Source organism: Myodes glareolus, chromosome 17 (genome assembly GCF_982192425.1).
Source record: "Myodes glareolus chromosome 17, mMyoGla1.1, whole genome shotgun sequence".
Classification (NCBI taxonomy): Eukaryota; Metazoa; Chordata; class Mammalia; order Rodentia; family Cricetidae; genus Myodes; species Myodes glareolus.
Genome location: NC_142042.1, coordinates 6,719,739 through 6,746,859, shown reverse-complemented (window position 1 = coordinate 6,746,859; position 27,121 = coordinate 6,719,739). Strand labels below are relative to the sequence as shown.

The following is a 27,121-nucleotide window of genomic DNA, read 5'->3' as shown; positions in this document are numbered from 1 at the left end:
TCATGGGAAACAGACAGTGCTGTGACTGCACAACTGCATTAATGTACTAAATCCATCAGCCATACACTGAGGGGCATGGAGAAGCCGGGCATAGTTCCAAGGTCAGAGGTGCTGTGTGCGCAGGAGGCTCCGAATCCAGCCATCAGCACCAAAAGAAAAAGGGAGGGAGGGGGATTAGTATGAATGCTATCTTATGAGAATTCTGTTTCAATAAAACCGCAAGATATATGATTATTAGAACTTACAAAGAATTTCTAAACCAATTTACATTCTACTAAAAGGTTATAGGGCCCAACATTCATACAGAAATATATATTTATAGATGAATATTCATATATAAACATATATGTATGAATATGTATCATTCTGAAACTTGTTTTACAAAAAAATTATCTCATAACATCGCTTTTGATAGACATAAAACAGAAGGCAGAATAATTTTTAAATGTAAATATATTTAAAAAATTAAAACACCTAAGAAACACAATCTATATACATGAAAAAGTAAGATGTTTATATGCATAATGACTCGTAGCGACACGGCCCGTGAGCAGCAGTAGTGTCTATTCTGTGCACATTTGGTTTAACACATAGTGGTAGCTCACTGTTCTTAGGGAAATTATGTAAGGTACATATAGCATATTATGAGGATAGAAGACTATAAATGGAAAATTAATGCCAAGTAGCAGTATTTTCTCTAAAAACAAATGTTATTAAACAGATGATCTTAAACTAATAAACAAAATGAGCTTATTGTATTCAGTTCAAGATATATAGTCAAAGTTGCATAAAAGTACAGGTGGCCACTTAACAATGGTCAGTTGCTAAAATATCAGTAACTCAGGTTATTGGGATTTCCACAGGAGATAAACTGTTATTCATTTTCTTTTCATGAAGAGGGAGGCTCTAAGAGCATTGCACCCATGCTCTTAAGAAATGCGACAGCACACGGGAGGTCACAATGGTGAACCACACGCATCAGTGCTTTCTTCTGCCGGTACCAGCCCGAAGGAGCATTTCTGAAGGTGACCTTGTCTTTTATTCTCCCCCACATATTACATGTACAGGTAAGAATTTTAATTTCTACTAAGGAAGTCTATCACACTGATCATTTAAAGACACACACAATAAAGTACTCGGATGATCTAGTACTTTACTAGAGGTATATCTACTGACCACAAAACCAGCTTTTACTTACAAATGAAATACTAAAAGTTTCCGATTTGGGAGAATGAAATACAATACAGTGAGTGATTTTTTTTTTTCTTCAGCTCTGCTGTAAAAATCCACTCTGCCTATCTGAGCCGTCTCTATCCATGCACTTTAATGAACCCTCAGAGGCGCTTACACAGCTCTATACAGAATGCACATCAGTCCACTGCCATTCATTTTATATTTTCAGTATCTTATCAAAATATGGGTAGCAAGGTTCTTCTCATTCTATGAGGCAGGGAGATGCTTCCTAAGGATCTCTTTGGATGATGAAGATATGACATCTGGGAAGGACACATCAAACTCTATTAACAGGTCACCACGCTGGTCAGGGTTTTTTGGAAACGGCAGCCCATATCCAATAATTCTTCTCCTCATCCCAGGTTTCACAATATCACTGATTGACATAGGTATGTTTCTTCCATCCATTGTTGGCACATTAATTGAGCAACCACACAATGCCTAAAGTAGACCAAATAAAATGAAGTTAACAAACTTCCAAACTGGACAAAACAAGATCTTACTGGGTGGCAAATGATAATACCATGAAGGTGATATTTTAATTTCCAAAAGGATTACAACAGTTATAAAAATCTTTTTCCTGTTCTAGAAAATCCATTCAAGAGAAGCAAAACCAGATGATACCAGAGACAGAATAGAAAGAAGAAGAAAAAAAAAAAGAAGCAACAGATGTCTTCCACAGTGCCTTAGGAAGCTAACAGTTTGAAGCCGTCACTATTCAAGGTGCAGGAGTTTGAATGGAAGAAAAGGAAGAACTTAGAACTTAACAGAATTGAGACCTACTTCTCTAGAAGGCCTGGAAGTGTCTATTGGATGCTTTACAGTTTCTGTGGAACCACTGAGGGACCACGAGCCAGGACTTCACCACCAGAAATGCACAAGGAACTCGGAGTAGAGCACGAACAGGAAGGTATGGTAGAGGTCTTGTGACAGAAAGGACACACACATCATCCCTTATCGACTGGGACCTGCAAGTGCCTAAACTAAATAAAGTCTGCACTGCATCAGGCTGAGTGACCACAGAGTGTAGCTCTGAGTCACAGAGAAACTATACAAAGGAAAGGGACACTCAAGGGAAGAAAAACATATTGGGGGTGGAAGCCACATTTCTACCTTTTAAGATAGTTTGAAATACATGGTAGGGATAAAGAATTTAAACAGGAACATGACCCCATTTCATGGATTACAGCTGACTCTGAGAAGCAGCGCACATAAGGGCGCAGTAAAGGGCTGCAGTAAAGTGGTGGTATTATACATCATGTTATGTATTTATTACACTTTAATACTTGTTATATAAATCTTACTCCAGACTAATCATTTCAGAACTGTATAAACCAGCGGTTCTCAACCTGTGGATCGTGGCCCTTTATGTGGCTGGTCAGAAGGCCCTTTCACAGGGGTCTCTGAAGACCACTGGAAAACACAGGTATTTAATTTATGATTCATAACAGTGCCAAAATGATTGTTATAAAGTAACAAGAAAAATAACTTTATAGTTGAGAGTCACCACAACATGAAGAACTGTATTAAAGGGTTGCAGCAACCTATTAGGAAGGTTGAGAACCACTGGTCTAAATGGATTAAAGAGATGGGGTTTCCAAATGCAGCTCTCACAGACCACAACCTAAAACCAGACTAGAGCTAATCCAAACCGGGCCATGGTGTAGTTAATCAAGCTTGCACTAAAACTGGCATTTAAATAGTTAACATCAGCAGTTAAATTTAGAAACTGTGATGTCATCCCTAAGAGATGCAGTGGTAGCACTTCCTAGAGAACTGTTATGAGGAATGAACCCCACAGAGGGAAGTCAGCTCCCGTAGGAGAGTTCCCTACAAGCAATCAGCAGAATCACAGTCTTACTAACTTACCTCCCGTAAACTGATTTTAGCGGTATAAACTATATTTGATCCATCTCTTTTAAACTTGGGATGTTCTTTATCTTTAATAATAAAAACAATGTCTGCTGGGATACTGTTTGGTGTTTCGTCGCCTTCCCGCGGAAAAGTAATTTTGGTGCCTTCTTTCCACCCTTTTTTAATCTCGATGGTGAGAATTTTGTCCTCAGATCTGTAACTCCTTCCATCAGGGTTTAATCTTTTTCGAGAGATCTTCATCCGTTTGGTGCAGCCACTATATATTTCTTCAAGAGATACTCTAAGTTCATGAATAACAGGAGGGTCTTGCTTGAGACGGGAGGGTCCCACAGAATTCCTGTCTCTTGGATATCCATTCATGCTGAATCCAAAGGCACTAAAGGGATCTCCATCTATCTCCATCTCTTCAGAATCTCGACCTCCACCCATCCGTCTTCCAAAGAAAATTTCAAAGGGGTTGGAGCCTCCAAAAAAGGCTGCAAATGTGGCATGAGGATCCCCATGAAAGGTGTACCTGAAGGTACCTCCTTGTCCATCAGTACCTCCTGCTCCTCCTTTCAACCCTGGGGAACAGATAAGCATGATTAGGAAAAGGGTGGCGTGCCAGACAGGGGACCATTTGCGATCTGTGTTGCTAATAACCTTTGGCTATCACTTGCGGCCAGAAACAGCATTATAATTAAATGGAATAGTTACACAGCTTCTGAAGAGCCACCCTAAGTTAGAGATTTAGCTTTCAAATCAGTCCTCCAAATTTTTAGCTTTAATAATTTCTTCATGAATCTTTGTTTCATAATAAATATGAAAAATAAAAGGAAATCGAGAATCCCTTACCTCAAAAGCTACTGTTCCAGAATACTGAAGTAATACAAATTTAAAAGTTTGAAAGATGTGTATTAAGAGGAATTTAATAATCAACAAATAACCTAAATCCTTAAGTGCCACTATAACTAATTAATGCAATCAATGATAAGTAATATAATATTCATACTAAGTAGCTCTATTTCATTTCTTTTGCTGATTTTTTAGATTATTATTATTATTATTTTAACTATGTGTAGGCATGTGTGTCTGCATGTGGGTATGCACACATGAGTGTAGGTGCCCATGAAGGCCAGAGGCATCAGATCCCCTGCAGTTAGAATTATAGACGGTTGTGAGCCCCCTGACATGGGTGCTGGGGAATGAGCTTGACTCTCAACTGCTCACCAATCTCTCCAGCCTCCAGTCAGATATTTTACTGTTTAAGAACTAAAAGGAACTAATTCTTGGGAGCAAGGGATAAAAAACTCTAATAAAGAAGACAATATGGAAAATGGTTTTGTGTACACTAGACTATTATCATCTAAGATAACAAGACTCCTTAGGTCTACCTTATTGCATCCTGACTCAAAGCAGTTAAACCCAGGACTGAAATCGAGAGCCTCAGGTCTTTCTAGCATGTAACCTGGGCTAGTTATTTCTGTCTGACAGCAGTACCATGACCTTTTGCCCAACAAAGTAACATGTAGCTGACAAAGATTACATAGCATTTCCACCACATCCCCAAACAAGATTCAACTAAAACCCACAAAACAACAGAGTGATGTTTTAGGAGGCCAATCTTGGCAAAGATTTCTATCATTGGAAATGAAGTTTCTGGAGAAGTTTTAGAAGAATTCCTAACCAAAAAGTAAGGAGGGAAAGGAAGATTACAAAACTATGAAAAACTAGTTTAAACTGGGAGATTCTTACATCCCAAATTGATTTAAGGGCAGGGAAAATATGTTGCTAATTTTTGCATTGCTCATACACACAGGGTTGAAAATGACAGGCACTCCAGTCTACTGAATGAAGAAAAATCAACCAATTCTTAAAGTCCTCCTAAGTTGAAACTAAAAAAGGTGTTCTGAGGATCAGCCTAAAGACAAAGCAAAAGAAAAATAACATAAACAACATGAGATGTAATCATCGTAAGTTCCAAGAAGACTTAATTTTCATATCTTACTGTATTGTTAAAGGGTACACACACACAGACAGGCAGACAGACAGACAGAGAGACACACACAGGGTTAGGGGGAAGAGAGGGAATATGAATGATAAATCCAAATAGTAGTTGGGGGTTTCCTTGTAGAAGTGGACTGACAAGTCTGGGGGTGGGCGTGGTTAAAGTGTAGCTCACTCAGTCTTCCTTTTATAATTTTTGTTAATACAATTGCAAGTCTAAATGTGAAAGAGTTAATGACAGACTTTCTTAGATGACAGAGTAAGTGTGGAACTCAAAGTCATGACAAGATAACTAAATGAGGACTTAGTTACTTCCATCACTGTGTCCCTCCTCCCACAGATCTCAGAAAGTAACAGTTACCGGTTGGGTGAATGAGCTTGCATACCCTTAGCTCTCTAAAAGGCAAAATCTAAATGCGTAGGGCACATAACAGAAAAAAAGAATAACATTTTCAGTATTACATCATAGGTTTGGCTTTTCTCTAAAACCTCTTCCCTTGCTCCCAAAAATGGTAATTCAGTCCGTATTATAGTCTGTGAGAAAATTTACACACAGCCTGAAGTGACTTACTCATCACAGCCGATAAAGATTCAGCCTTGGAATTTTTCTAGACATAGAATGGTCAGCTATGTAGGTCAGATAAAGAATGAAGCCACTTTAATAATGAAAAAATTCTACCAAAATGCTGCTGTAATATGACATGAATGTCTTGTTGTCTTCTGCATTGCTAAACACTTGATTCTAATAAGCACATCGTTGGCTAAATAGTTAACCTTAATTCTGTACACTGCAACTCCCAATAAAAACAGACAGTATCCAGCTGGATTCCCTCTGCACTGAAATGCTTTCTAGTTTCTCATTTTCAGAAACGACCATCTAGTCAGGGAATGGACTCTAATCCCACTTCTGCCTGAGCCTGAAATCCAGTAGCCAATTTAATATGCAAAACAAATACATTTGGGGACACTATTCATAGCAATGACTTCTATTAGTTATCTGACAAAAAATTCTGAAAAAAAGAAATACTGAAGAATTGAATTTACAAAGGAGAAATGATGGGGTTTACTAATCTTTACTTCAAGGAGACAGAATGTATAAAACTTTTTGATTTGTAGCAAGACTTGAGAGCTATAGAATGAGAGCCTTTCCATAGTTCAGCTCACAGGAGCCGAGTAATTTACATATCTTTACAACACTGAAAACAAAGAGGTGCAGCTGACTAACTGCATTAAAGAGAACAGTAGACTAGATGAAGGTGAATATACTGAAGACTTAAGTTTGAAGACATAAAAGAACTTCCAGCAGCCAAAGAAAATTAGTGAGTAAGCAGTAATCAACAGGCAGAGGAGGAGGAAGGGGAGCCAGAACACCAGAGCCCTCCAAGGTGTGTTTTGAGGGAAAATTTTACTTATTTATTTTTTACATCTTAAAATTGCATTTATTGTGGTCAGCCAGTTGGTCTGTGGGCATATGTGTGTCAGGGGATGCATGCAGAAGTCAGAGGACAACTTTCAGGAGTCTGTCCCCTCTATCCATCATAAGTCCCAGGGATTGAACTCAGGCCAACAAGCACCTTTACCCAGGGAGTCATCTCTCTGGCCCAATAGAGAAAGAGAGTTTAAGTGTTTAACACAAACTTCTGCTCATGTCTGCTTAGCCAAACCTAACACTTTAGGGCAGAGAATATGTCAGAATCCATTCTTAAATTTCTGTAGTTCTATGATTATTTTCAATGTTTCAGGTGTGGAGGGACCTGATCTATTATTTAATATGCAAACTACATGACAAAGCTAACTAGTATGCAGTTCAAGTGTAAAGAACTTACATAGTTTTACCACTGCCACTACAACCCATTTGTGGAGTGCGCCATCATTCTGAAGCGTTCTCTGCTTCTTACAGCTGACACCTACCTCTCCCTCTAGCCCCAAGCAATCTAGCCCAGCTATCTCTATAAAGCTGTCTTCTCCAGACATCTCCCATAAACTGAGTTACATAATATGTATAGTCTCTTATATCTGGGTTCTTTCACCCAGCATATTTTTCAAGGTCCATCCAGTTGTAATATATTTCATTAAGTGGGTACTTTTAATTGTTAAGAATACCTCATTGGGATATTATATATATATATATATATATATATATATATATATATATATATATATATATATATATATATTTGTTTACTTACTAAACCAGGTGATGCATACAGGGCCCTCACTAGGGCTGCTGTGAACTCAGGCACATGCCTTTGTGTGAGCAAATGTCCCCCCTTATAGATTCCTAGAAATAGAACTACTACAGACCATAGTAACTTTAAAATAGAGCTATTTTATTCATTAAAAAAAAATCTAAATTTCAAATGTTAAAAGAATTTCACAGCATGGACAAATCAGATTATCTCATACACTTCCCATAGTTCCTTATTTCTGCTCTCCTAGTTCTAAGATGACAATGGGTCGGGGAGGAGGCTCTAGGTAGTAAGTCAGTATTTTTGCATTCTTAGAATTCAGTATTATCTTACTACCGTAGAGGGCTATGGACCCAGGACTATGAGTATAGACAATAAGAAAAAGAGAAGAAAAAAAAAAAAAGCTCCTTCATGTCCTCACACAGTGTCCCTACAGGAGATGTTCATGGGGAAGGTGCTAAGGATTGAGAGCAGGGGCTCCCACACACTTGACAAGTGTCAGGACACTGAGCTACCCTCCCGCCCCTAGAAGGTTTAAACTACTGTGTGCTAGTCTACCAAACGGTAAAGAAATGAACCACTTTTCTGTGAGGGAGGAGTTCTAAAAGCTCAACAGTTTTTCCTTCCCCGGTATTTTCAAACAGCTTCTAACTCCATAGCATCTCCGGATACTGTGCTGCAATGCTGTAGACAAGAGTCCCGCCTCAACACCTTCCCTTGCTCACAACACTTATCTGTGCTAGGAACACCAATGAAAAAAAGATTCAGGGCAGACAGACAATGCTGATTTAGGCTTTCAAAATTTAAGTCACTTTGGTAATGATAAAAAAAAAAAATAAAAAACAAGCAAAAAAACCAAAGTAGCGTGATCGGGGATCTCTCAAGAAAAGCACTGCCAAGGGGGCCTTAAAGAATTAAGTGTACCATTGAGGACTTGAAAACTCTAACATCAAACATGTTTAATAAAGCCTGAATCCTACATGGCGTAGTCACAACAGAGATGTGCTTGGAAGGAACCAATAACCTGCTTTTACTGAGGAGCTTTTGTGGGAATTCACAGAACCTCTCCACCTTCTCAAGAGAAGCCAGAGACCTGGTGATGTCTGGAGATCCTGCTGGCTCCTGAGACAGTCCCATCATGGCATCAGTGGGACCATGGGGAGAAGAGAGAGGCTGAACTGTCCACTACTTGTTTTTTTTTTCAGTTACTCATTTTGTAAGAACCTGACCCTGTAGATCCGCACCACTACCAACGGCAGCAGAATAAACCTTAATTCTTGGTACTCTGACCAAGAAAAGAAAGCACGAGGAAAAGAACCTCCCTACTACTGCATTCAACTGCCAATTTAGTTTGCTTAACGCAAAGTGAGTGAGTGGTCACTGCGTGGCTGTTTGAAGGATTTATTTCTGATTAGGGAAATCTGATGTTTAAATGCTATAAACAAAGGGAAAACAAAGCTGTTTCCATAGCCACCGTGACTTGGAAGACATTTGGGGAAAAGTAATGAAAGAGAACATTAGTCCCAGTTTTAAGATTATGAACTGAAGCAGTGCTACTGCTGACCGACGGTGTCGAAGTCCTACTTGGGGTCACCGGCCATGGAGATGCTGGACAAACCTGAGCTAAGGCCGGAATGGTAAAAGAAGACTCTCAAAGGTCTTCCGTGCACTGAGCTCACTAAGTTCTGGTCTCAGAAGGCAAGAAAAAAATATGACTGAGGGAAAGGGAGCTGTCACGCTTTCCTGTTCACAAGGCAGGGAAATTCTGAAAGGAAAATAGTTAACTAAAAGAAAATCAGTCATTGCTCTAACTAGGTGGCCATTTTAGGTTAAAAAAAAAAAATTCTGAGATCTTGTTCTCCTGGCACACAATTACTGTTTACAATTAAGCTAAAAAACTTGTCCTGGTATTTTATGACATCAGGGAAATTCTTTCTTCTCTAGGCAGATTGCCAAAAACAACTAGAAGCTAAATGCTTTCTGCGTCTAAGACACACAGCTCCGTCTTGCTCAGTCTCAACTAGCATTGCTCTACAAAGGCAAAAAAAACTTCTTGCTTTTTTTCTGAATAAAATATAAATGACACAGAATTGAACTGCCAATCTTACGCTTTTAAATGACTGAAGATTCTATTAATTTTAACAAAAAAATCCATTAAGAAAGCAAAACAGGTTGCATAAGACTCTTAAACAATTCATTCCTCAGTATAGGAACTTAAGGCTTCTTTAAAAATATAAGATGCTAAAACTCTAAGTCTGCAGTAGAATATATATAATACAATATTGTTTTTAAAAAACTCAAAAGACAAACATGAACATTCCACTCATAGCTCACTCAAATAATCAAGAATTAGACCTTGTTATTACCGGTTATTTTTCTTTTTATTTTAGATATGTCTGACTATCTAATTTAATGATAATCAGAAAGCTGAGAGACAGAAAAAAGGTAAGATTCGGAGCCAAGGAACAGAAATGTGCAGCTTACCTTCTTCCCCAAACTGATCATATATCTCTCTCTTTTTAGGATCACTCAATACTTCATAAGCTTCTGCGACCTCTTTAAATTTCTCCTCTGCTTGAGGGGATTTGTTCTTGTCCGGATGAAATTTGAGGGCTTGTTTTCGGTAAGCCTTTTTAATATCTTCATCTGTAGCTCCTTTTTCAATTCCCAAAATGGAATAATAGTCTTTCCCCATTTCGAATGCCTTGAAATGAACTTAGATTTTCCTTTGTAAAAGAAAACAGTGTCCCCAGTCTTAGCAATACAATGATTCCGAAAGAATAAAGCAAGCTGGGTGTCTTAAAAGTTAAAGCAATCAGCGATTGGGCTCAGCTGTCTGGAGGCAGCAGGCAGCGTCTCTATTAATTCCTTCCCCAGCAGCTCACTTCCAGATAAATAGACACCACACCAGAGCCGGCCTCCTTCTAGACCCTCCCATTTTCACTACGTGTCTCTGTACTTTCTAGAACAGCAAATGCTACAGGACGTCACTTTCCCAGCGGCCTCTAGGCCAAGTGCTGGGCTGTGTCCCTCCTCCTCCGTGATTAACTATTCCCTTTCCTCTGGCTCTACCATTTTATTTCCTGTGGATTTAGCAAACCAGTATTTCAGCACAGAATGCCGTAACTACAGGTGTAGTTACTCCATTAGAGGTAAAAAGGCAACAGAAATAATTATAGCCATTAGGTATCCCACGTTAAAGTAATTATACAGACAGACAAGCCCTGAGCTTACTGGAGGTGTTCCAATCTCAAGTTACCTGGCTGTAAAGTATGCAGAACTAAAATATGAGGTGTTTACACTTAAAGTCTTCAAAGAAGAATTTTCAAAATTCCTAGGGTCTATCAAACTGAAAGGTGAGGAAGTCACTATAATAAAATTTCACATGGCAAAAAGGCTATAATAAAATTAAAAAGCAGAATTTTAACATAAGTGACTGGAGAATGGAGAATGATTTTAACTAGTTTTTAGTAATATTTAAGAATTCACTATTTGTAAAAGCTCACTGTCTGTGTTCACTACTAGTGAAACAGATCTCATTCTGAGGGTCACTGTTTCCCTACTGCAGGGTTAGGAGAAAGGATCAGATTTCAACAGGCTCAGTGCAGAGTAACCTAACCCTGATCAACCTGAAATCTGAACATGCTACTTACAAGAGGCAGCACGGTAACAACTACATCCAAAACACATTTCTCCTCATGTTAAGTATGTACTTACTGACAACCATTTTTGAAAACATGGGGAAATTTTCTCCCTTTTTAATATTCCCTGTTATTATTAATATATTTTTTAATTCTTTAAAAATTGTTGCTATTTGCTGCAATTTTTTAACTAACAAAGTTTAAATCATATTTACATTTATATGCATGTGGTGCTTTCTCCTACAATGTATCTTGAATAAATATGAGAATTTTTTTTCTATGTAGAAAACTCATCTTTTATCTCTTAGATGGGTTTCCATCTTTTCTCAAAATGCTCCCATTTCTAGGTGAACACTGAAACTCCAGGCCTTCGGTATAGTTACTAGGCAAGCCTTCCACTACTGAGCTGCTCCAGCCACCATTTCTGATATAATATTGAAAAGATGGGTTGCTAAGACAGTGTCCAAAGAAATGCACTCAGTACATACTGTATTTAAAAACCCTCAGTGTTTGGAAACTTGAAGGGGGCGCAGCTAAAAGGAAAAGGAAATGGACATACATGCTAAGAGACTGAAAACTTGGTGGCAATGGAACCGCCCCTGCTTGCCAACGCTCTGATGACTCAGCACTTCTGCAGGCTTGCTTTTGCTGCACCGCCATGACTTCCTAGGTCTGAAATCTCCCACAGCACCTTGCTGCTGGGAATCTCTCATGTGGCCTCCCACAGTCAGAGCTGAGAGAGCTAGCTCACATTTTTTCATCTACCAAGAAATACCAGTATCAAAAACTTTTTTTCAAATCCAAAGAATCTGGGAGAAAAAGTCACCATGAGACTGCTATTTTGAAAATGCACACACCACCATACTAAATTATAAATATCTACTTGCTAATATGTGTGTGTGTGTGTGTGTGTGGCTCTGGCAGAGAATATGAAAAGAAGAGAAACTACAATTAGTAACTGACATTCTTTTCCCCCTTAAAATTAAAAGGTTAATATACTTTTGTCCAACTATTAAATTAGAGCTTGCACTTATGATTTTCACTTTATCATTAACTGGTAGGATGCCATGAAGCTGTAATTCTCTCATTTTTATTATAAGTAGCGAGGCCAGATGTCTCTCTCCAGTGATCTTAGTACTCAAGAGCATGAATTTACTCTCCAAGTCTATCAAAAAGCTCAAATGTGATTACTTTATCAAAGCTAACAGCAACCAAATTGTTGTGCACAACAGTATGTAGAAGGGAAATGCCACTCCATTTTGTCTTTAATCAAGTTTCCTTGCGTGGAATACTATGCTTTAGTAATTACAGAAAAAGTATTTTTACACTGAAGATAGCACTTAAACCCCAAAGCCTAGAAGTGTAACACATCATTCCACTGACTCCATCTTCTTCTAATTTGGTATTCCCGACAAACAAAAACAAATTTCAGCTGTTGTGATGGTTCATGCCAAAATCCCAGCACTCTGAGGCAGCGGAGGCCAGGCTAAGGTGCAGGGTGAGCTGGAGGCCAGTCTGAGCTATGAAAGAAACCCGAACTTTTTCTTCTGAGTCACAAGTCAGTCTCAGCTTATGGTAAAGTACAGAGTCTTGCAGGACTGGGCTGACTTCTATGTAGAAGAAATTAATTTCAAATTAGGTCACTCAGAAGGCTGAAGCAGGACGATAGCAAATTTGAGGCCAGCCTGAGCTACAGAGAGAAACCCTATCTCAATGAATTAATTCAATAATCCCAAACACTTGAGAACGAATTACCTAAATATTTTACTGATACACTTGTTGAAAACGTTTTCTATAAATATTTAATCTTTGAACAGGTCATGTCCAGTCCTGATGTTTCTCATGGTGAATTTGTATAAGAAAAGCATGACGTCCAGTTCCCCACACTTCCTACCCAAGAATAAGCAGTCTTAGTCTCTTAGATTCCTAATGCTTCTGATAGTCTAAGTATGTCCAATAGTCATTAAATCTGCCAAGGTAGTCAGGTATGGCAGTGTACCATAATTTCAGAACTTGGCAGGCTAAGGCTGGACAACTACTACTGAGCTTAGTATAGCCTGGGATGTAGCTTAAGAAAATAAAAGGGGGGCTGGATAGGTGGCTCAGCAGGTGAGAGCACTGGCTGCTCTTCCAGAGGTCCTGAGTTCAGTTCCCAGCACCCACATGATGGCTCACAATCATCTCTTATGAGATCTGATGCTTTCTTCTAGCGAGCAGGCATACATGCAGGTAGAACACTCTATACATAATAAACAAATCTAAAAAAAAAAGAATTGAGTGAGTGGTTAAATGCTTGTCTGCTATGCAGAAGGAGGGAGGGAGAGAGGGAAGGAAAGAGGGAAATATAAGGTGGTACTAAGGACAATCTACAATGGTTTATTTTTTTAATATTTATTTATTTATTATGTATACAATAATCTGTGTGTATGTCTGCTGGCCAGAAGAGGGCACCAGACCTCATTACAGATGGTTGTGAGCCACCATGTGGTTGCCAGGAATTGAACTCAGGACCTTTGGAAGAGCAGGCAATGCTCTTAACCACTGAGCCATCTCTCCAGCCCTCCTACAATGGTTTAAAACAGTCATTTAAAGCAGATTCTGGAGTCAGGACTTCCTGGGTTGAGATTCTGTGTGGCCTGGGATCTAAATTCTGTGTCTGTTTCCTTATCTGTCAGTTGAGTTAATATCAACTTTGCAGGGTTACCATGAAGATTAAACATGATGTACAGTATTTAAATATCGTTGACACTGTGAAGATTACTTTTATGATTTTATTATGTGAAATCCTACAACCTTCAGGAAACAATCATGCCATGTGTAACACTCTTACCTATAAAAAAAGTAAAAACCATGCTGGTGGTGGCAAATGCCTTTGATCCTAACACTACAGGGATGAGGCAGGCAGACTTCTACATTTGAGGCCAGCCTGATCGACATTGAAGTTTCTACACTAGCCAAGGCTACAATAGTGAGACCCTGTCTAAAAAGTCAAAATCATTAAACACTCCACACAGCTGGTATCTGTCACACTTTAAATCGGATTTATTGATTTATAAGCAGGGGTCTCATTGTGCTACCCAGTCTGGGCTCAGGGTCCCAGAGTCAGTCAGATGTGGTACACACCTGTAATCCCAGCACTTAGGAGAGGAAGGCAGCATGATCAGGAGGTCAAGACCAGTCTTTGGTTACATAGTAAGTTTGAAACCAGCGTAAGCTACATGAAACACTGCCTCAATACAAAAGAGCACCCAAATCAAACTCCTTTCTCCTCAACCTCCAGAGTAGCTGGGATCATGGAAACACATCCCTTTGCTCAGCAAATACTCTCAAAATATGTAGGATCGATTCTGGAGTCAGAGGATCTCCCCAGCCTCAATTTCTGTCTATACTTCACAGAGCTCAGTCACGCAGGATCCTTCAAAGTTGTCCATTCTGGCTAGAAGACAAGCATGAAGAAGCTACAAATAAAGCTGGGCATTGTGGTGCACAACGTCTATTCCAGCCCTTGGGAGGAAGAGGCAGGGAGAGCTCTGAGTTGGAGGCCAGTGAGTTCTAGGACAGCCAGGGCTATGTGGACAGACTCTCTCTTAGCCCCTCCCCTCAAAGAAAACAAACAACAACAAAAACAAAATAAAAATACCCTTGAAAACAATGACATTTATGACATATATACAAATTTTACACTATTTTAAGCAGTACAAACGGCTTTGCAGCAGTAGTCTGCTGATAAAGTCTGCCTTCACCCTGGATTGCAGTTTGCAAAAACATTAATCTGCACAAACCAGTAACTGCCAGACTGACCTCAGAGGAGTCAGACATTCCCCATGCTAGCATGCTGCAAAAGGTGTCTTTTCAGACTTTTATATCTGAATTCCATTCTTTTCTTACACAGCGGAACTCTTCCAAGCCTTTCTGATAACAGCAATTATATAATGGCAGTTTAGAAAATCCTTTGGTATGCCCTCTGATGTCTACGTTGTGTGTGTTCACGTCTGATATTTAAGCAAGAGAGAAATTTTCATAAAGCTTTTCTATAACCATGGTTTAACAACAAGCTATGATATTCTTTTGAATGTTTTTATTTTGGGTTTGAAACAGGGTTTCTCTTCAGAGCAAGTGGGCTCTGAACTCATGGTCCTGCTGCCTCAGTCTCCTGCATGCTGGAATTGCAGGCCAGAGCCATGATGCCCAGAGCTGCTGTGATAACAATACTTAAATAGACATTCTTCCAATATTAGCATGAGAAGAACATTATTGGCCCAGCACACACCTGCACTATGATGGGCTGGCATCTTTAACTGAAGGAGCAGGGCTGGGTACCACACTCTGTAAAGGGTCCGGAAAGACAAACAGCCTGACAAGCAGTGCTTACTGACCTCTTTGATTCTGCTGTTCATGTGTCATGCAGCGGGGACGCTGCTGTCAACAGACTGAACCACACAGATGACAGCAATTACATAAGATTCTGTCGCCTAGTAATATCACAGCCATCTTGTGTTAACACGCTGACATTCACACAATGACAAAATCGCCCATGTCAACAAGACGTGTGATTCTGCTAAGAAGAACTGTATTTGGTTCTCATCTTGTCCTTTACTCTGCACAAATACAAACTGCTTCCAAGTCTACAGTTGACAATTAGGCACAGTAAAGTGTGGTGAAAGCAAGTGAACAATTTAATCACCAAATAAACACTACTCGGTCGGGGCTGAAGAGGTGGCTCAGGGGTTAAGAGTATTTCCTCTTTCAGAAGACCCAAGTTTGGTTTCCAGAACCCACGTGGCGGCTCACAATCATCCACGTCTCCAGTTTCAGGGTATCCAATGCCTTTTTCTGACTTCCATGGGCACCAGATATGCATGTGGTACATATACATACACGTAGGCAAAATGCTCATGCATGTATATTTTTTAAAAATACTAAATTGAGCTGGAGAGATGGCTCAGAGATTAAGAGAACTGACTGCTGTTCAGGAGGTCCTGAGTTCAATTCCCAGCAACCACATGATGGCTCACACCCATCTGTAGTGAGTTCTGGTGCCCAGAACACTATATACATAATAAATTTTAAAAAATAAAAATACTAAGTTATTATATGGGCTATAAGACAACTGAAATATAAAAGACTGGAAATAAGGGTCTAGAGAGATGGCTCAGTGGTTAACAGCACTTGCTGCTCTTGCAAGAGGACCCGCAGGATGGTTCACAGCCATTTGTAACTCCAGGTCCAGGGGATTCGATACTTTCTGACCTCTGTGTGTATTGCACACACATGGTGCACATACAGACATTCAGGCAAAATACTCATCTGCATAGAAATAAAAATTAAGATGGACCTTTAACCCCAGCCTTGGGAGGCAGAGGCAGAAGCAGGCAGGTCTATGTGAGTTCAAGGCCAGCCTGGTCTACAAATCAAATTACAGGACAGACAGGGCTGTTACACAGGAAAAACCCTGTCTCAAAAACAACAAAATAAAAATAAAGTAAAATAAAAATAAAAATCTTCAAAAAAATAAAACCTTGGAAAGGAGTTGGTTCTGCATACCTCGCTTCACCATTTGGTTTCTGATCTGAGTTCTAGAAAAGTCATGCACTAAGTCTTGAGTCCGTCATGTATACAAAGACTAACACTTTCTGCCTCATGAGAAGGACCCAAGAATTAGAAAATTGGGGCTGGAGAGCTGACTCCATGGTTAAGAGCACAAACTATTCTCTTGCAGAGGGCCTGAGTTCAGTACTTCCCAGCATCAATGTTGGGTGGCTTATCCCTGACCAGAACCCAAGGGGTCTGCTGCCTCTGTGTCTACACAGACGCATTCAGCTGTCACATACTTACTCACAGATTCACATACACGATTAAAAATAAAGCTTTACAAGAGCAAGAAAATACATGGAAGTGAAATACTGTACAGATATTAGCTGTTGTCCTCCTTCCGCGCCGACTGGTTGGTATGGAAACGGCTTCAGAATAAACATGAGGGCTAGGGATGAAGCTCCATGGTAGAATTTGTCTTGCATGGCAAGGCCCTGAGCACAATCTTTTGGGAAAAAAAAAAATATAAGAGTAGGAAAAGAATGTGAACAATGACTTGAAATTCTGATAAATTCTGAAAGAGAAAGGGAAGGGAGAGGGTTTAACATGCTGATCAGGAACAAAACGTCCGGATGAAGAGATCACAGCGTTAGCCTACAGAGGAGGAGGCTGGCCAGGTAAAAGTACGGGAATGAGGACTGGTCAGACTGTTCAAAGTTTGTTATTTTGAAAACTGTGCGTCCACAGTCTTCAAAAGGCACTGCTTCGGGGTTGCAGAGGCGGCGCTGTGGTTAACAGAATTCCATCTTCTAGACAATCTCAGTTCCGTTTCCACTACCTACATCAGTCAGCTATAGTTACAGCATCAGGGGATCTGACATCCTCTTCTGGCCTCTTCAGGGACGGGCACACACATGGCACACACACCACACACACACAGAGACACACACAGACACACACACACACACACACACACACACAATTAGATAAAACAGAAATCTTATTTTTAAAAGGCTACTTTAAGGTCAGCTTTGTAGGTATAAGTACTTGCTGCTGAGCCTGAAAACCTGTTTCAAACCCCAGGACCCATACTGTGGAGAACTGACTCCCATAAGCATGTGGTGGCACACAGACCCCACGTACACAAACACAAACATATTTTTTAGGTACCAGTTCAGGTAGCTTGCATAGCATAGAAAAGGTTCTAGCTTCCATTCCCAGTGCTGAAAAAAGAAAAAAGGAAGGAAAAAAGCTAATTCTGTCCAACTGTTTGGTCATCCAAATATTAAATGACAATTTATTTTGAAGCCTGTGAAATTACTTTTTCGTTTTCTTAGCAAAGTAATTTTAATGAACATTTTATTAATATTTTAATTGTCCAAAAAGCATTTAGATGTTGAACAATAAAGGTCAGTAAGAGACAGAACTGTGTCCGGAGCAGTTCTCCAGGGGCTGCTGCCTCTCGTCTAAAATACCCAGCCGTCTATCACTACAGCTATGTAATTCCAAACATTTTCAATTTTTGATACTGTTATTGCTCAATTTTATAATATTTTCCTTATACGAGTGTTTCTCAATCTTTCTAATGCTGCAACCCTATAAAACAGTTCCTCATGTTGTGGTAAGCCCCAGCTATACAATTATTTTCATTGCTATTTCATAACTATAATTTTGATACTATTAAAAATTGTAATATAAATATCTCTGTTTTCCAATGGTCTTAGGCAATCTTTGTAAAAGGGTTGGTCAACTCTTGAAGGGATCATGACCCACAGGTTGAGAAACACTGTCCTATACAAAGCATAATAGAATATATACATCTAAACTGATTTTAATTATCTTCAAAGAGATACAAAGTAAAATTTTAAAAACTTAAAGAACAAGCCTTTTAAAAATAACGTAAAAGTAAAATTGTTTTAAGTAGCTTACTAAATATCAAAACGAGCAGTCAGGACTGGCGGCACACCTTTAATCCCAACACTCAGGATAAGGAGGCAGGCAGATCTGAGTTTGAGGCCAGCCATTGGGAAACAGTAATCAGAAATAGTCCCTGCTTCAAAAATTTCGTGAATGCGAATAAATTTATTTTTCTTTTGGGGAGTATAGAAATTTATTCAAACTGGGACATTTAAATGTTTCCTAATATAATTTCCAAGTAACAATTAGTCCTTCTTTATTACTTTCTTTTAATAGGAAGTCACCCAAAGTTTACTAGGAACTTCAAAACAAAAAAGGAGCTAGTATACTTACCTAGCATCTTGTGATCTACATTATAGTGTTCCTGGAACGGGGGTGGGGCCTCCGTGGGTAAAGTCCTGTGCAGATCCCCAGCACCCTGTCAAAGCCAAGTGGCATGTACCTGTAAGATGGGGTGTGTGGGAGGAGCTACAGAGACAGCAGATGCTGGGCCCTTGCTTGCCAGTCTAGCTGGAAGAGCTAACTCCTACCTCTAGGTTCAGTGAGATGCTGTCTTAAGAAATAAGGTAGAGAGTTATAGAGAAGACATTCCACATTTACCTTTGCCACACACAACACACACACACTTTTTTGTTTTGCATTCGATATTTACCTCTGGCAGAGACACAAACACATGCATTTTTTTGTTTTTACACTTATTTTAAACATCAATTTAGGAGGCCAAAATAAACTGGGATTCTAGATCATTTTATATGTCTTGATACACTGATGACGCGCTTATAACATGTATGTTAAAAAAAATCACTGTGACATGCAATCCACATACAACTGCCAACAAGACACCATCTATTTTGGGGGGACTAAACCTTTGAAATCAGTGTGTAACCACACTTACAGCGTATCCTGCCACCCTCAAAATGTTTCATACCATTTGTTTAAAAAAAGGATAAAGGGATTTGAAACAAAAGCCAGTACTTTGTCTTTAAGGAAGTGGTAATGGCTGTATTTACACATGCTCAGGAGTTGGGGATTTAGCTCAGTGGTAGAGCACTTGTCTGGCAAGAACAAAGTCCTGGGTTCAGTCAGTTGGGGCAAAGGGGAATGGGGGGAAGGGGAAAGACAAAATTACAAACAAAACAAAAGAACCAAATCAAAACCAAGGTACCTTCACATGCTTAAGCAAGAAATACTAGCATGACGCTCAAGGTAAATTAACACTAGGAAACAGACTGGTGTGGCTTTTCATTTCTTCATTCCTGGAATTTTTTTCCTCCATAAACAGGTAGAGAAGGAATTAAGTGGCTGTGCATAAAGTAAGAACTGTAGCTTCGCAGGGTGGGGATGGTGCATACCTTTAATCTCTGAGGCCAGCCTGGTTTGCAGAGCAAGCTCTACGACAGCCAAGGCTATACAGAGAAACTCTGTCGAGAGAGAGAGAGAGAGAGAGAGAGAGAGAGAGAGAGAGAGAGAGAGAGAAAGAGAGACAGAGAGAGAGACAGAAAGAGAGAGAGAGCTGTAGCTTCTCAGGCAAGTAGTACAAGGAAAGGATGTTTATGACCCGAGAAGCAGGTGGAGATGGGTTGCCCCATGGGAACATAGGGCTCTTAGCCAATACTGTGGCCAACTGGCTGCCCAGCAGGATATTTAGCTTGCTATGTATTTACAGCTTTAAAACACTTAAATTTAAACAGTAACAAGTTTTACTACAAATCATATTATACTCATGCAGGTACAATCAAACTGATGCTACTAAGGAGACTTAACCACAACTCAAAGATTTATTGACAGCTACCAAAAATAAGCAATATATTCATAAAAATGAGCAAACTCATGCTAAAGAAATTCACAAGCCTCTATAAAACTGGATAACTGATTGCTTAATTCCAAATACAGTGGGCTCAAACTTGCTTTTTGCCTAAAGAGGGCAGATTTTAAAAAAAAGACATCAAAAATAATTGAAATAGAAATTGTGTAATTTTTTTTAAAGATTTATTCATTTATTCTGTATACAGTGTTCTGGCATGTATGCCTACAAGCCAGAAGAAGACACCAAATCTCATTATAGATGGTAGTGAGCCACCACGTGGTTGCTGGGAATTGAACTCAGGACCTCTGGAAGAACAGTCAGTGTGCTCAACCTCTGAGTCATTTCTCCAGCCCTGTGTAAATGTTTTTAAAGTAAAGTCTTTATTGGCCAACAAGACAGCTCGGTAGGTCACGGTGGTTGCTACCGAGACTGACGGCCTGAGTTCAATCACCAGAACTCGCAGGATAGGAGCAGAAGCAGCGCTCTGACCTCCAACATTCATGCCACAGCCCACACACCTATCAACACACAGAGAAATGAATGTAATAAAAAACAAACATAGTCTCTCGGTTATCTGGACTAAGTCAGCATATCCAGACAACACTTAGGAGACCCCACTGGATTAGACCATTGTCTGTGTCGTGACTGTATAGAAGGCACAGTCACTGGCCCACAAAGGTTTCCACTATAAATACAGAAGGTACTTACTATCATGGCCTTCACCAGACAGTGGTGGAATTGAGCAGTTAAATTCAGGACTAGATGGCTAATAATGCATAAAATATTTACTGACTGGCCATTAACAGGAACGTTTGCTGACCCCCCACTATGTACAAATTATTTCTCATGAAGGACAGGGCAGTATTTTAAAAAGCACTAAACAAAAAACCCTGAATTTTGCAAAATTCTTTTGACATATACTTTATATAATAAACTCAGCCTAGGCATAACTGCCAGAGGGAACATATAATACATATAGGAATATCTGGGGTGTACGCTGAGCTGTTCTCAAAGGCTGAGAAGGACTACTTCACAGTCCAATTCTTTTGGTCTAACCCATCAATCCTGAACACAAATAACCAGTCATTTCCCCCAAAACAAACTAACTTGCAGATGCTGAGTTAGCAAATTCGGAGTCATTATCCCTACAGGAAATACAGGTTCCTGCTAGCCTCTGGTCATATTTTCATCAGCCACCCCAATACAGAACCTTTTTTTTTTTTTATGTATTCCTACTTAAAGATCCCTATTTTATATTGTTGACTCATTGACATTCACTCATGGCCAATAGCAGTGTAAGTCATGCTGGAATGAAGTTAAATGAAGATAAAACAAGAGCGCAGAAGACCTTGGGTTGGATAGTTGGCTCAAGTGCTGAGCAAGCATGAGGACCTGAGCTCAGATCCCCAGCACTCACGAAGAGGGGGCCAAGGCTGTATGCGGCTTTAATCCCTGCGCTATGGGAGAGAGAGGGGAAGATCCTGCATGCTCACTGGCCAGCTAGCCTATCTTCAACAGCAAGCTCCAGGTTCAGTATGAGGTCCCAGCTCAAAAGATAAAGAAAAAAAAAGGTAGAGAGTAAGAAAGGGAAGGAACCCATTTTAGCCTCTGGTGTATGTGCACACACACACATTAAGTAAGTAACTTTCTTAAAAGAATGGTTCATAACTTGAGCTGCTTCATAAGATTCACATTGCTATTCAGTATATGTGCATCTTCAAATGACCCTAAATCATTTTTAGTATTGATCTGGAGATAAAAATAAATTTTATGAAGAAGGCAGATTCATAAATACAGAACTGGCAAGAAATAAGGCTTAAATGTATAATGATGTGTCACTACCAAAGACCTATAACCAGCTTAAAAAATTCCAAGCAACAGCAATATTTAAATTACCTGCCCACATGGTATGCCTGTGCTATGGTATTTGTTTAAATGTTTTTATGTTTAAAGCAAGGGTGCCACCCTTTACTCCAGAAACCCTCCACACAGCTTGGTTCTGCCTTGAGTCCAGCTGGAGGTTGTGCGGCTATGGCCCTGAAGGAGGGTAGGCTCCTAATCCACACTTGTCTCCAGAAATCAGCTCACTTATTACTATATAAATGCATGCCTTTTCCACTAGGCTGGAATCTCCCAGAGGGATCTCCCTCCCTTCTCCTTCCGGCTTTCTCTACCAGAACAAGACCTTTACATAACACAGATAAACCTCTGCTGAATGAAGGAGCAGAAATGGGTAACTATAGAACCTAAAGTAAGATGTGTATGATATAAAGAGACAATTTTGAATACATCCTGCACAATTTTCCAACCAGATCAATGTGTACGAAGGGAACGTCAAGTTCATTACACATAGGCTACGTTTCTGTTTATAACTCCCAACTGACAAAAACAGAAACAATGCTTCAAGAAGTTCATCCTCTAGAAAACAGGATCTCAAGCAAAGAACTGGACCATTAGCATGGAACGAGTTTGGGGCCAGCGTGGTCAGACGCACTCTGTTAAAAACAGAGCCTAAGGGTTGAGATGACAACAATGAGCAGTCATGAAGTTATTTTAAATACTGTAACTGACACTAGGAGGGGCGTGTTAGCTAGATGAATGACCTATCCGATCGTGAGGCTTTCCAACCCAATCTTTCAATCCGTTGTCTACTGAACCAGACTCTTACTACCCAGACTGATGGAAACGGAAACAAAGTGACTTGTGATTTCACTGACCCTATGGACCAAGACTATCTTCATGAAGGTGGCATTTTTACTGCCTACTCTGCCTGCCCAGACTCCAGCTCAATGCCCAGCTCTTTTATGGACTGAATAAAGAAAAGAATTACTGAGTACCTACTAGATGTCAATCCTATCACTCTTAAGTTCAAGGTCAGCCTGGACTGCATAAGATCCTGTCTTGAAAAGAAAAAATAAAAATGAAAACAAAGACTACCATTCTATTCTGAAGGAAAGTATCCTTAGCTGTTACGAGACAAAATAGCATAAGAAGTGCTATCATAAACCACAGGAAAACAGTAACTTTAGATGCTCTGTGTAAAAAAAAGTTTAATTTTCCTCTTAAGTATATCTCTTTAAATGCATTTTCAAAACAATATAAGATCTACTAATATAAAGCAAAAGAGAATCAGAAGACAAAATCCAGAATGTCCATAGCTAGAAAAAGAAATAGAAATGTCATCAGAGAAATAAAACTGTACTAAAAACAAAACTGCTATTCCATATGAGTCTTATATCCTATTCCCACCCGTCTTTACTTAAGGGTTTCTCTGGTTAAGATCTCCAGTTTTCTACACAATCTATTTCCAGGAGGGGATGTTATATAGGAAAAGTAGAGGTCCCGATAACAAAAGCATGGCGATTTGAGTTCTACACATTCAATATGTGAATCCATGGTTACCTAAATATTAAGGCATGAACCATTGAGAAAAGTCCTTTTTTAAAATTAAAGTTTTGTAAGTATTTTGAAATCTTCTCTTAAATTGCTTGTTCTTTCTAAGATTTAAATATTATGGCATTTAAAGAAGAAAATATTTTTAAGTTCAGATTAAAAAAACCCCAGATTTATTATATGCTGTCTCCTTAAGCAGTACAGCTAGAACTCATCTAAGAACCAATATTCAGGGGCTGGAGAGATGGCTCAGTGGTTAGGAGCACTGACTGCTCTTCCAGAGGACCGGGGTTCAATCCCCAACACCCACATGGCAGCTTACAACTGTCTGTAATTATAGTTCCAGGGGACCTGACACCCAAGGCAAAAAAAAAAAAAAATGTTCAAATACTAAATGTTGAGTAGATATGTATAATTCTGAGCAATATGATCAAAATATATGTATGAAAATGTCAAGAAGATATATTATTAATATTTTGAACATACTACTCTACCTTAAATTACAAAGCTATAGGAGTTCTGATAGGCTTTGGCACCCTATCAGGATATAGATATAGCTCAGTGACAGGAGTGTCTGCATGCACAGGAGGCCCTGCTTTTGACCTTCTCCATGCGTAGGAGAAAAGCTCTCTGGCACTTTAAAACTTTAATTGATTCAAGCAAATAGTGATCCATGAATTAGGCAACCGCTCCCAGATATGGTTTTAGGGGCCTGTGAGTGACTATGCCCAACTTTTTATGTGGGTTCTGGGGATCTGAATTCGTCTTCAGGCAAACGCAGCAAGAGCTCTTATCTGATGAGCCAATCTACACAGATTCTGAATTTTACCAAGACTATTTGAACACAGCTATTTAAAACGTACTGTAATTCCTGGAATTCCCTCCTGATCCTGAGAATACAGATGAACTAACATTTTATAGTACCAACTTCCAGTGGCATAGACCTGTGTGATCCTGAGGAGTTCAGAAGTGCTCTTCTGAGGGTGGCAAGGCAGGTTATGAGCACTGCGTAGATGAGAAATCTGAGGCACAAGATCAACAACTGAACTAAAATGTAGTTTGGGTCCAAAATTAATTTACCCAACAAATAACTAGACTGTCAGCCTAGTGGTAGGCATGATAATGATGGAGACCATGGCGCTGCTCTCCAATTTACTCTAAGGGAAATAGGAGAGTAAACAACGCAGACAAATGCTGTCAAGCATGGTGATAAGCTAGGGGTTGCCGAATGGCATGACAAGAGCCATCAGAGTACTCCAGGACAGCTCGTGAGCTGAGACCTGAAGGAGGCAGTCAGATCATGCATGCATGACAGGGGCTCCAGGACCTTCAGCAGAGGAAGACGATAAAGACTGAGGCAGGAAATTCTTGGCTAGCAAAGTGAACAAACAGCTGCAGGAAGAGCATTAAGAGAAGAGGAAGAAATGTAGAGAAACTAATTACACAGAGCTCTTCTAGGGAAAGGATTCATAGTGTAATTGGAACTACACAGAAGAGATCTGCTTTCAAGAAATCATGAAATGATGAATGGATTGAAATATAGTCAGAAACGCACTTGAGCTACTAAAAGGCAGATGAGTGTAGTTCTTGGATGATATTTTTCAACACTGGGTACGTTACTTTTGAATCCTATATTATATACATCTGTACAAATTTTCCCAATTTTTAAAAAATTATTTCATTGTACATGGTCTAGTGTTTCATCTGTATCTGTGTACCGTGTGTGTGCCTGGTGCTCACTGAGGTTAGACGAGGACGTTGGTGCCTCTGGGTCTGGAGTTACAGATGTTGTCATATGGGTGGTAGGAACTAACCTTGGTCCTCTGGAGGAGCAGCTAGGGATCTTAACAGTTGAGCCAGCCCCACAAATTCCTTACTGAATCACAGAAATAAATAGGAAGGACCAAAACTAAAGTGTCACCTTTTGGTCCAGAATACAGTGATGATAACTTGGACCAGGGCTAGAAGCAGCAGATGTAAAAAAAAAAATCAGTGAACCTGAGAACATATATTGGTGATATGGTCAATAAGGTCTTTCTGATGGCTAGAGAAAGGGCAGAGATACAAATCAAGAAAACCAACAGCTCTCACTGGGAGCTTTTCAAGGTGTTAAGCTCAACTTCTGAAGATCTTTTCAGTTATCATAATTGGTGGTGCATGGGAGGGACATGGATAGCATTACAGGCAAGTACAGGCCAACAAGGCTGCTAAATACTATAGCATGCAAACCACATAGCAAACAATTATCTGGTTCAAGATCTCAATAGCAACGAGGGTAAGAAATCTTAGTCTGCAGGGCGGTGGTGGTCCCTGCCTTTAATCCCAGCACCTGGAGGGCAGAGGCAGGCGGATCTATGAATTCCAGGACAGATTCCAAAGTTACACAGAGAAACCCTGCCTCAAAAACAAAACAAACAAAAAAATTAGTCGACATTTATTCTAACGTATTCCATTCTAGAATATTCACATTACCAGTATATATAATGTTTTTTGAAATTAGAAATGGGAGGTTCTTTTGGTATTTACAAAAAAACTAAACAATGTTAGAGGGGAGTAAATAATACTCTGAATTACTTTGATCAGAACATTTAATTGTTGTAAATCTAGTTAATGAAATAAAAAATATTTACTGATGAATAAATGTTATTTGCTGGGCAAAGCTTTCTTAAAGTGCAACTGAATATTTTTTAGGACCTCTTTGAGGTTTTACAACCTGGTATGATTAAATCTGTAGCCCAATACCTTTACTGTTTTTCCAAATCCACGAACATTCTGAGATAATTCAACACATGTAAAAGGATGAACTGAGCTATAAAATGGCCGAGACAGAGCTGGGTAAAAGAAAATCACTGGGTTTATCTGCAAGCACACGACTTGTTAACTGATCTATGGGTCTTGAACTTATGGGCACATTAGCTTCCGGTTTAACAGGAAGCCAGTAGCATATATTTCTCGCATTCTAGACTCCTGATAAGAAACTGCTCTTAGACTGAGAGAGGGGGAAAATGACATACAAAATGCTATTCTTTCTTAGCTAAGTTGGGGACGGGGGTCATTGTGGCACACGGAAGTTGAAAACAGAATAGGACTTAAGAACCCTCCCTCACCCCAGTAATTATTTGCATTACATTAGGCATGCTCAGGAACGGTCTGGGGAGATGTGTAATTATTGGCACATAAAGCAAATACTAGAAATTGCCAATAAAACCATCTAATTCAGAAAACTACATTTATCTGCGGGCCCGCATGGGGTGGGGGTGGGGTAAATTCAATCAAGCCAGTTTGGGTGAAGAACACGACCGACCGTTCACTCGTGTATGGCCACGAGATTGGCCGAATGACACACAACACTGCGGGGTCTAACACTGAACGTCACAACACTCACGTTTTTAAAGGACAAAGGGCGGTCATAGTTTCACCATCCGCTCACCCACATTATTTTTACATATACACTCGGTAGGTAGCAATCGACCGGGAACTAAGGGCCCGGCGGGCGGTCTGATCATGCCCACGTGTGACCCCCGACAGCCTGGCAGTCGCAGGCGGCG

At 39.7% G+C, this 27,121-nt stretch overlaps 1 protein-coding gene across 2 annotated transcripts; it reads right to left on the bottom strand.

Moving 5' to 3' along the window:
- Positions 1–435: 435 nt before the first annotated feature.
- Positions 436–27,121, bottom strand: Dnajb4 (DnaJ heat shock protein family (Hsp40) member B4). Of its 2 annotated transcripts, none has more exons than XM_048453589.3 (3): positions 26,959–27,121; positions 3,103–3,671; positions 436–1,674 (listed from the first exon to the last, which is right to left on the bottom strand). In XM_048453589.3, the coding sequence occupies exons 2-3, from the start codon at positions 3,535–3,537 to the stop codon at positions 1,441–1,443; spliced, it is 669 nt and encodes a 222-aa protein (XP_048309546.1). In that variant the 5' UTR covers positions 3,538–3,671; positions 26,959–27,121; the 3' UTR covers positions 436–1,440. The 2 variants fall into 2 exon arrangements, with proteins under 2 accessions (XP_048309546.1, XP_048309542.1); XM_048453585.3 differs by lacking the exon at positions 26,959–27,121 and adding an exon at positions 9,768–10,207.